This window comes from Pavona decussata, unplaced genomic scaffold, assembly GCF_977016875.1.
Source record: "Pavona decussata unplaced genomic scaffold, jaPavDecu1.1 SCAFFOLD_98, whole genome shotgun sequence".
NCBI classification, from domain to species: domain Eukaryota; kingdom Metazoa; phylum Cnidaria; class Anthozoa; order Scleractinia; family Agariciidae; genus Pavona; species Pavona decussata.
Genome location: NW_028145514.1, coordinates 1667254 through 1678498, shown reverse-complemented (window position 1 = coordinate 1678498; position 11245 = coordinate 1667254). Strand labels below are relative to the sequence as shown.

Below are 11245 nucleotides of genomic sequence, written 5' to 3'. Positions count from 1 at the left end.
GCGCATAGTCAGTTTTCACAGCCTAATGTGAGTGTCTCACACAAAAATAGGTAATACCCCAAGTTAAAACTCATAGGGAATAAAGGGTGGGTAAAACAAAGTCCAACAGTAATTGCCCACATAATGGGGCTAATAAAGGGTGGGCATGTGATCCCTTGGTGCAGTTTGATGACTCGATAGAATTCCAATCAAACTTCAACTTACAGGTAAGTCTCGTTTAATTTATCAATTCTATCTCGTCATCACTGCCCCAGGGATCCCATGAGATTTCAAAGCCAAGACAGTCACATGAGGAAAGATCTCCAAAGTATAATGACAATAATTTTTTTTTTCCGTAACATGAAGTTCCAAGCCACTCATTAGGGCAGAGAACAAGAAACATGCAAACAAACAATTGTTCTATGAAGTTACTGAATAACAATAACAATGTAGAGGCACAAAAGGCTGAAGTAAGCAGTCTCTAAGCGAAGTATATCACTGAACTTAAGTCACTAATAATAGCATCAGGGCTGAGAGACAACATCCCTGTCTATGTTCTAATCAATCTGAAGTACAGCTGATGCAAAAGTGGAAGTCTCAACTGGTTTATTGTAGAATTGGTCAAAGCACCTTGAGGATGACCAGCCAGCGGTGCGCAGGATTTCATGAAGGGGGACACTTGCTGCTTTAGCTTTAGAGGTTGCTGCAGCTCTTGTACTGTGTGGTTTGCAGACTTTGGTATCAACACCAGCCAACTCCATTACTAATCAGATCCATCTGGAAATAGTTTCTCTTGAGACCTGTTTGTAAGGTTTGGTGAAGCTAAAAAAAAGTTTACTTTCTGATCCTCTGAGAGGTTTGGTTCGCTTGAGATATTCTTTCAGGTAAGTTGACACACAGAGTGACGAATCAGCAGGGTAAGCTCGTAAGACAACAGATGGAGCTCTGTAACCTGGCCTGCTTTGTTTCACATGTTCCATGAGCGGGAATTCAAATCTATTAGGCAATTCTTTCATGCAACCAATGTCTAGGATGTGTAAGCTTTGTCCTCTTTGTGCGGATAATAAGGCTACCAGCGTAAACTACTTTAAAGTGAGTGATTTCAAGTCAAGCTTCTCAGGAGGGTTGAGGGAGGAAAGGTAAGTTAAAACAGGCTGTAAATCCCAGGTTGATTGGTAACAAGGGGTTGGAGGGGAGGCTTTGTATACACCTTTCATAAACCTGGAAACTAGTGGATGGCTGCCAATCGTCATGTTATTTGTAGGTACAGCAACTGCCGAAATGGCACTCCTGGCAGTATTGATGGTGGTGTTAAAGTCAGTCCCTTGTCATGGAGGCTAACAAGGAAATCTAAAACTGCTGTCAGAGGTGGATTGTAGGGATCAGCCTTCCATTTACTACAAAAATCAATCCACTGTTTGATGTATGGTCTATATTGCTTCTGTGTTCCATCAGACCAGGATTTGAGGATGATCGCAGTAGCCTTGTCTGAAACGCTTCTCTGCTGGAGGCTTTCCCGGAGAGCTTGCAAGCCATCAGTTTCAACTGGTTTCGAAGGGGGTGCAGTGCATGGTTGTGGGGTTGTGTCAGCAAACAACGCGAGTGTGGAAGAAGAACAGGGTTGTCTACTAGCAAGTGAAGGAGAGGGGTAAACCAAGGTTGGGTCTGCCAAACAGGAACTAGAAGTACCCCAGTTGCTTGATCCTGCTCTATTTTCTGTAAGCATGCTGCTATAACACTAAAAGGGGGAAAAGCATAGAAATAGTATTCTTTCCAATTCATAAAGAATGCATTGACATATTTGGCACCAGGGTCTGGTTTCCATGACACATAACTAGAAACTTTAAAATTGAGGCGGGATGCAAACAAATCTATTTCAAATGGGCCCCACATTTTATCTAGGTCTGAAAAAACTTCCAGGTTTAAAGACCATTCAGTTGAACTGTTAAATTGCCTAGATTCAGTGTCAGCCTCCACATTGGTAGATCCTGGTATGTGACAAGCACTGAGCCAAATTTCTCTCTCCATACACCACAGCCAAATTTTCTGAGCCACATCATTACATTCAACAGATTTGATGCCCCCCATGTTATTGACATATGCTACTGTTGTTGTGTTGTCAGATTGAATCCTTATATGTTTGTTATGAACATTGCTGAGGAGAGACTTCAAACCCAGGAGCACTGCTTTCAATTCTAAGTAGTTAATATGGAAAGCTTGTTCTTCTAAACTCCAAAGACCACCAGTTTTCTGAACCCCAAATACTGCGCCCCAACCTCTAGTGGAGGCATCTGTGGTAAGGGTCAGGTCAGGGTCTTCCTGAACAATATTAATTTTTTAAATGAAGAGTCTACATTGTTCACCCACCAGGTTAACTCTGATCTAGATTCATTTGACAAATACATTGGGGAATCATAATTGCCTTTACTGATCTGCAAGGTAAGAATTTTATCCTTTTCTAGGTTCCTGTAGTATAACTCCCCAAACTGGACACCAGGAAAGCTAGAAACGATCAACCCAATAACCTGTGCAACTTCTCTAATAGACATGTAACTCTTGTGCAATAAACTCTGGCAAGCTAGCCGTACACGTTCAGCTTTAGTAGGTGGAAGTCGAATTGTCATGTTTATACTATTCAACAAGAAACCAAGAAATTCCATTTCTTGCGATGGTACCAAGACTGACTTTTCTGGGTGAATCACAAACCCTAACTTAATGAATGTATCAACAGTGTCCTGGATATTCTTGGCACAGGCAGAGTAATTATATCCCAACAGCAATGAGTCATCTATATGACCCATACAAATATGACCTTAAGATCTGACATGAGAATAGACTGGCTTTAATATTTTTGTGAATAAACGAGGAGCACAAGCCAGGCTATTGGGCAAGCAAGTATACTGAAAATAGCTACCTTGCCACTCGAATTTCAAGTATCTCCTATCCCCTGTGGCGATAGGAACTGAATAGTAAGCATCTTTTAGGTCAACCGATGCCATAAAGCACCCTGGACGCATGAGTTTGAGGGCTGTTTTAATATTATCCATTTTAAAATGGTAATATGATACAAATTCATTAAGAGCTTTGAGGTTTAAGATCATTCTGTAAGTGCCATCTTTCTTGGGACGCACAAATATGGTAGAGGTAAAGTCACCCTCTACACAATGGGTCTGTTCAACAACACCTTTGTTAAGTAGTTTAGCGATTTCTTCATTGATAATTGCCCTTTCAGAAAGGGAGAATTGCATTTGTTTAGGCTTGCAAATCTGAAAAGGGAGATCCTCCCCAAACTCAATATGATAGTGCTTTATAGCATCGAGTATGAAAGGGTCACTAGTCAGTGACTTCCAACCTCCTACATGGTCTTTCAGCCGTCCAGCTGAGAAATTAACAACCATTTGGGATAGATGTTCTTTATCAATAGCTGGTGGCAGATGTTCCCTTACCTGTGTTTCTACTGGTCTTTGGTGTTGGATTGGCTGGCCTTTTTCTGGGCACTCTTGTGTGCCCGGCTGTATCCTAAAAAAGGACGTTGCTGAGGTGTTTTCTGACTTGATGTTCTGTCATATGGCTTAAAGTTTGAGCGGCGAAATTTTTGTCTTCCCGCCTTCGTGAAACCATGGTTTGACGTTCGAGTGTCAGAGGATTTCTGCATTTGGCGGCCTGCTTTCTTTGCTCCAGACATTTCCTTCAAATGCTTTGATAGGTCATCACCAAACAACTTCGTTGATGGTTTAATTTCATCCTTACATAATCTTGTGTAAGGGGGATTTAGGTCAGGTTTTATGGGCTCTCGTCGCTTCATGTTGAGTTTAAAATTCGCATTAGCAAGAAGAGCAATGCTATCCATGACATGATCAAGAATCTTACGAGTATTTGGCGTTGTTCCAGCGTGAAGATCCTTCACCAGCTGGTCACCTAAGATAGACAGAGCTGATAAGCTCTGAACAAGCGGTTCTTGTACCCGCTGGAAAGCTAGGTCAACTGTTCTGCTGCGCCGTGGCAGCAAATCCCAAATCTCCTCATTAACTGTTGTGGGCGATAGGAACTTGCAATTCTCTGGAGGGTGATATTTTTCTACTCGTTCTTTCACTGTTTCCGGTGAAAGACCTCCAGTGGCCATGTTTATGGACTGGTTAATCGATTGAAGACAGTCACTAGGTCCAAAAATTCACCAAAAGGCGAAAAAGAGTCAATTTTGTTCGGATAACTAAACCTCGTGCAAATACTGATTTGCGCGGGTCATTTGCGCGCGAAAAGCACTGACTATGCGCATGCGTCTAGCTATCTCATGGGATCCCTGGGGCAGTGATGACGAGAAAGAATTCACATGGAGGTCACGCGGATCGGATAACTACGTCATATAAGGAAAGCAGAGAAGTCTTCACGAAGTTTATATGGGGAGTTAACTTTGTAAACATTGCTGAATGCTGATTGGTCGAAACAGAGGGCACTTTTTCTTAATTTTCCTTTCACCAAGGGAAAAAATTACTCACTTCTGATTGGCTGAGCACGTCATTTCTACATTTTGTTGGTTTCTTTGGTTTCTTCATTTGCCGCGACAACAACGACTTCTTTTGAGGTTCTTTGGAGTTTGACTTTTTAAGCTGGATTAATTGTTTCTACCAAAAATACTTGGAAATCAAGTGCTACAGCTAAAGCTACAAAGGTGAACTTTCTTTTCTTACAAGAAACAGCAAGAGATTATTTGTGTCAAAAGCTTAAACTTCAGGGTCTTATCGAGGTATATAGGATCAGATTTCAAAAGCTGTCAAAGACAAAAAATGGGGTTGGATCTGGGATCAGACAAGCCGTGGGATCGGGATCAGTAGTGTTGCAGGGGGATCAGGGATCAAGTTTTCCGACAGAAAATCAAATATCATAAAATGACAAAATTCAGTTTAATTGGACGGAAAGAACCGCCACCGTATACAAATTCAAATGTATTTTTGCAGTAACATTTTGTTCCGGTTCTAAACTGTATGCAATACGACCTGCTGGACTAGCTTGACTACAAAACGTGGATATTTTCCCAAATTCTTAAATATATTCATACCATGTTGCCCTTTTTTTAGTATATATCAGTGACTCTCTGCTGTGATTGACTCAGTTTGTTGGAGCTATACATAACTGCAGTGACTTATCTACCGAATTGGCCTGGGTCTTTGACTGCTGAATAAGGACTTACAATGGACAATTGGCTGATTTAGCGACAGAACGGGAACGTCAGTTGACAACGGCGCGCGCATCAAGAATACCCATATATAGTCGAAATAGACTCGCATCCAAACTGTTCCGCGAGCTCTCGCGTCCTCAAATGACGTTCCCGTTCTGTTGCTAAATCAGCCTATTGCCTTTTCCCAACGTTTTCCCTCTGTCTAAATCTATCACACGAGGATGGTGCTTGGCCTTTGAATAATAAATTTAACAAAGACGTCTTCATTTGTAGAGACATATACATACCCTTTCGACAGTGAAAGACGAAGTCTTTTTTAAGACAAAATCCTGTTATCAAAGAACTCGTTATTGCACTTGGTACTGTACACTACTATTGTATTTTTTATTTCTGACCAAGCTCAAGAGACCATATCATGATGGTCTCTTGCTAGCCTTAAGCATAATCCAAGCTCTCAACACAAATTACTTTCCGCAGAATATCAAGCGGTAAATGGAAGTGTTAAGAGAAGATACAGCAAATAACGAAGCTTGCTCTGATTATGCTAGGGAGAAGGTAGCGGAGACCTCCGAGTAATCAAACTTAATGCATAAAGCCTCAGAAGCCTGACGAGGCGGCAAGGGAATCATCCAAAATTTTGATAACAAATTTACCCCTCATTGAAATTAAAAATCGAGAAAGACATAAAAAAAATCTTTTTATAGGTTTCCTTTCTCTGCCCAAATTAAATTCGTATTTTCTCATTCTGGTACGGCAAGTACCATCTAATCATTCTGGTTCTGTGGAATACTGTAGTTTCATAGATCGTTGGTCAAGCCCCGCGGTAGCCATTATCTAATCTCGTACCCAGATCTCAGTCGGTTCGGGAATGTCGACCGTGGGAGATCTGGGTACGAGATTAGCCATTATCTATTTCAAAGAGAACTACCTCATGGTGATCTAGATCTCGTTTTCCTTCTTACAAGTGCGGACGGATAGTTCATGGCAAGATATATAATATCAGAAGACTTCATTTTGAGAAACGTCTAGTCTTTCTGATAAAGAACCTAACGGAATGCCGGATTCATAGCTCGATCGTGCGTTACATGCACTAATTATGTCTAAAGCCGTTTTGTAGGCACCATTCAGTTTTACATTCAAGCTTATTCGATCTCAGCTGTGAGCTCGTAACATCTTACAATTATGTCACAGCGTTACCAAACCGGAAAAAATTCAGATCAGTACAATTAGGATAAGCAGATATAATGATTTATGACTAGCTGTGCAACTGAACTGAGTTGGTCAACCAGTAAAAGAAAACCTATTATGCCGATAGGAAATCATAACTTGAAGAACTAACGGGAGTCAAACTGTCATTCAGTCATTCTCCATTTCGTGAATGCTGGGACTAAGTTTAAAAACTCAAGCGACACTTCATTTACCCATTTTGTAGTTTATTCAGGTTTAATCAACCAACAATTATACGCCGTTTGTTCGACCCAGATTCCGAGTTTGAGCTGAACCCAGGGATCAACTAATTTTCACGGGATCAGAGATAAAAATTCATAAAGATTTTGGAATCAGGCGATCAAAATTTAAGGCCAAAATGTGGGATCAGTCGGGGAAAAATATATCTCGTTACGACCCTAAAAACTTGGTTGGATTTGTTTGGTTGTTTTGGCTGTTTGGGAGGAAGGAACAGGTCAAATTCAGTAGAAGAAATTACTCTGCAAGTTCCTTCTTTGGACCCACGATCGCGGCGATCGTGGAAAACCACAATCGCTGCACCGGGCACACCTGGCAATTTTCGCCGATCGCCGCGACCGGCGTATAAAATCGCTGATATCTGGCATGTTAGATATCGGCCATTAAATTCGCCAGCATTTGCCAAGTGTGCCCGTTCCCGCAATTTTCTACGTTTATTGCTACGATCGCCAGTAAAGTCAACCCATCAGGTTGGGAGATTTTATCACATGACTTTTCGAAACTGTCACATCGCCGCAATCGGCCACAAAAATCGCCAAGTGAGTCCGCATTAACCGGGGGCGAAATTCGCAAGCGATTTTCGCTGGCGATCATATCCGCCGCGATCGGCGTATAAAATCGCCAGGTGTGTCGCCGGCTTTAGAAAGCTTCACAGTATAGGTGAATAAAAGTCATTCAGTTGATGCCTGACATTTCGTTTAATTGTTTTTAGTTTGCTCATGAATGAAACTTATATTTTCTCTTAATTACACTTATACAGAACAATCAACTTTTCTCGTTTTGTCTTTTTTGTATGCTAAGAAACAGGTGAATTGTTTGTTTGTTTGTTTTGCTCACGGGTGAGTGTTTTACGAGGTGGCTCGCTAGTTTTAAGAAAATGTTGCCCTTTATGTAAAGCCCGTGGAAATTAATCCTTAATTCTACTTGGCCTCATGCGATTACATATACATAAGGGCACGTCAAAAGGTTCACTGAAAAGTGTTCGTTGTCCTTATAAACCAGTGTTCTTATAAAGCGTCTAAGATTATATTGTCTGAACTTTACACTGATGTTACCAGTAGCTTTATAGATGTAAAACTGAGATAGATCCATAAGATGTAAACTACCATTGCAACTTAAGGTTAACGAAGCAGTGAATTCTGTCCGGAAATGAAAACAGCTATTGAAAATGGACTTCTCGAAAATTAAAAGAAAATAAAAACAGGAAAGAAAGCTAACATGGGAAGAATTAATTGGGATTAGAATCTGAAGCGGAGTAACATCTACCAGCACACCAGAAATATTTGCACTTTGCCCGTGCGCCATTTTATCTACACATCAGTCGTAAATTTAAAAAGTCGTCAAACTGTTGTCGTTGAAATAGTGATTGAGACACTGTGTTATTGATATTTTGTCCATAAGTAAGAATTAACTACGGTTTTCTTATGTAAGGTCTTGATTGCCTTGATTTCCAAGCTGTTATCCACGATTTTCTACGATTTGCCACAGTTTTGTAGCCGTGAAACGAAAATCATAGCTATCAATCTGTGCCTATTCATTGATCGCCGGAATCGTTCACTGAAAACCGTTTGAAACCAATCAAAATCAACTACACATTGTATAAAATTTATCATAAACCTTCCATTAATTTTTAAGTATCATTTCAACATCGATTCCAACGTTTTTGTAGTTTTCTTTTTTGTTTGCTTGTTTGTTTGTTTTTTCTTTTAGCACGTTAGAATTAGGGCCCAGTTGTTCAAAGTCCGATTAAGCTTATCCTGGATTAACGTGAACTTTGATTCAAGTTTAATTAATTACTAATCGGTAAAGATTCTTCCAAAAGATTTTTGGCCCTCAGGTTTGACTTGACTTTTCTTTACCTTAAGCTTGAATTAGGCTTTAAAACCGCTTTTAATGAGCGAGATGAAAACCTCGATTAACTTTTAATCGTAGATTAGCGTTAATCAGCTTTCGAACAACCCGGCCCAGGGGCCCGTTTCTCGAAAGTCCCGGTAATTTCCGGGCCCGTTAACTTATCGGGCAACTTACCGGGAAACTTTACCGGGCCCGATAATCCCGGTAATTTCCGGGCCCGGTAAAATAGGGGATCGTTACCAGGCTCTTGCGCGCGCTACACGCTCGTTCAAAAGAGAAGGAGAACGACTTGGGACTACTCGATGGAAAAGCACGGTTATACTATGGTCTACTATGGATAGGACTGTCTTCATGATTAATCGATTATTGAAGGACGGTGCAATACGTGCTAAGTTTAACTTTCAGTTAGTCGTTTTGTCAAAGGAGAGCAACCAAGAGAGATCATTATTTTGCATTATCATGTAATTTGCAAGATATGATCGGTTGCCTTTGGTAGCTCGATTCGACAGTTTCGCTTTTCGACCTTTTCGCCATCGTACATGTATCTATCGTCTGTGAAGTATTTTTTGTATGATGATACTTCACATGGATATGCGAATTGGAGATGCCATGTTTACATTATTTTAGAACGCGCCAGTGTGGGAGGAAGGAAGGTGTATTGACCTGCTGGATTCCGATCTGCTTTTCTCTTTGATGGTCAGTTCGTGGTTGTGCAACAAACATTTGGTGGTGTTAAAGGTAAGCTTATGTACGTTCAGATAACCAAAAATTAGCTATCCCTTTTATTGTTTATAAATCAAATATTGTATTTTTGGTTCTTGGTTAGTCAGTTTATTGAAATCCTACACATACGTCAAACCGGAAATGACTAATTCTAATTACACTCTTAGAAATAAACCATGTCTGAATGATAATGGTGAGCCAATTCCAATTTCTAGATTACAGATACTAGGTATGAAGCAACACTTAGTGATTTTACTCTACGTAGCGGAATTTTATTGGATTGCTATAGTCTTTATATGACTAATACATGCTCAGTTGCTCAATCGCTAAAAAAAGTAGTCTCTGTTCCTGTGCCTGAACCCTACTGTGAAACCAATGAGTGGCTGTCATGTCTGGATTCAGATTAATGGTATTAATATTCAATTTTGATCATAATAATGTTACAAGTATGATAAAGTTGTTATCTTATTATAACTTGATACAGGAAGTCAGTCTGGCAGCTGGTAACACTGCACTGCTGCTGTTACAATTTACTGGTAATAATAAATATATTTGCAACTGAATAACACTTGGCTGCCAAATTGCTCACTTGAAAATACAAATATTTGTGATTTTTTGTTCAAAAATCAAACTCATTCCAAAACCAGTCATGCATTATCTTGGAGAGGGGAAAGGGAGGATGCTAGTGATAGCAATTAATATCAGTGGGAGCATAATTGTGGTCAGTTTATGACTATTTTGCCATACTTCTGGTCAGCCAAGATTAACCTACTGTATTGGATTACAGTCATGACCTTTGGTGATGATCACTGAAATGATGTTTAGGACAACAACACTTCTAATAGTACTAATAATTTATTGATGATTTAACCTTTTAGGATAAAAAAAAATGGACAGGCACAACACCAACTGGGGCAAACAAGGAAAAAGCCACCAATTTAGACACTTGCTCAAGCTCAGCTGGTAGTAATATATTCGAACCATACAATAATTGATGTTTTCAAAATAATCTAATCACCAGTACATTCTGTGTGAATATTCATTTTTAATTATTAGTGTCTATTAATAAAAAATGAACAAAAGCTAATGCTGTATTCAAGTGACTAATTATATAATAGGTTGCAGATCTCAATTTTATGTTCCAGAGTTAAGTTATACAATGTAGCCTATCCACTGAGTGTCTCCAATATATTTTAAGTAACTAGTTTATACCCTTAAGGGGAAGATGCTAAATAAAAATAGTAACAATAATAAATTTTAGCTGCAAGTTTTTCAGGAATCAATATAGGCCGAAAAACATTTAGTGAGTTAATGACATTGAGTTGGCAGAACTAAGGAACCCTATAGCATTTTGGAACCTTTCCGAAAATGCTACTTATACATAGCTATTAAGATATTGGTCAGGATATATCATCATCATCATCGTTATCATTGATAAGGTTCTTAGCAGCCGACCACATGCATCTTTTTAATAGCTCCGAACATGTGCTGAACATGTGGAGATTAGAAAGTATAATTTATTGAATTCTAGGCAAAACAATTATTTTTCCTTTTGTACTTTGAAACAGTGACTGCATACTATAAAATGAAGATGCAAAAGGTGGAATTAGAAATGAATCATTTCAAAGAACAAAAGAGAGGAGGAGGAGAACTCTTGGCGTACCTCTAAGGACCAGCTCTACAGAAAAAAAAATTATTGAAAAGAGTAATATTATTGATACACTGTCCATTAATGGGTACATTTTAGACACTCACCATTGTATTGCCTGTTTCTCGAATCTCTATGTTGAATGAAATGCGCAGTGACATTCAACCCAGCAAGCCTCAACACTGAAAACTTGGGGAACGGGGGGGGGGGGGGGGTGGGGGTGGGGGGGAGGGGGCTAACAGAGTATTACATTGTTCATTGCCCTTTTAGAGTGCATTATTTGCAGGAAATAGGAAAAATGATGAGAGTGTCTCAACCTTTTTGCAATAAATAATTATTATTGCTTGTAGCTTTGAACATTATAGACGTCTATATCTGCATTAGAACAGGTAATTAAAGCG

The 11245-nt window shown here is 39.6% G+C and overlaps 1 protein-coding gene, 1 long non-coding RNA gene and 1 pseudogene across 3 annotated transcripts; 1 reads left to right on the top strand and 2 right to left on the bottom strand.

Annotated features, from left to right (window-relative positions):
• Positions 1 to 699: 699 nt before the first annotated feature.
• Positions 700 to 2267, bottom strand: LOC146472590 (uncharacterized; annotated as a pseudogene).
• An 895-nt stretch (positions 2268 to 3162) lies between these two features.
• LOC146472589 (uncharacterized) lies at positions 3163 to 4102 on the bottom strand. The gene has a single exon (XM_085119476.1). It carries the CDS (start codon positions 4100 to 4102, stop codon positions 3434 to 3436), a length of 669 nt encoding a protein of 222 aa, XP_084975602.1. The 3' UTR covers positions 3163 to 3433.
• Positions 4103 to 9084: 4982 nt separating this feature from the next.
• Positions 9085 to 11043, top strand: LOC146472588 (uncharacterized). Of its 2 annotated transcripts, none has more exons than XR_014866578.1 (3): positions 9085 to 9211; positions 10075 to 10159; positions 10765 to 11043. It is a non-coding gene; the product is annotated as an uncharacterized LOC146472588 (long non-coding RNA). The 2 variants fall into 2 exon arrangements; XR_014866577.1 differs by having other exon boundaries at positions 10075 to 10162.
• Positions 11044 to 11245: the final 202 nt, after the last annotated feature.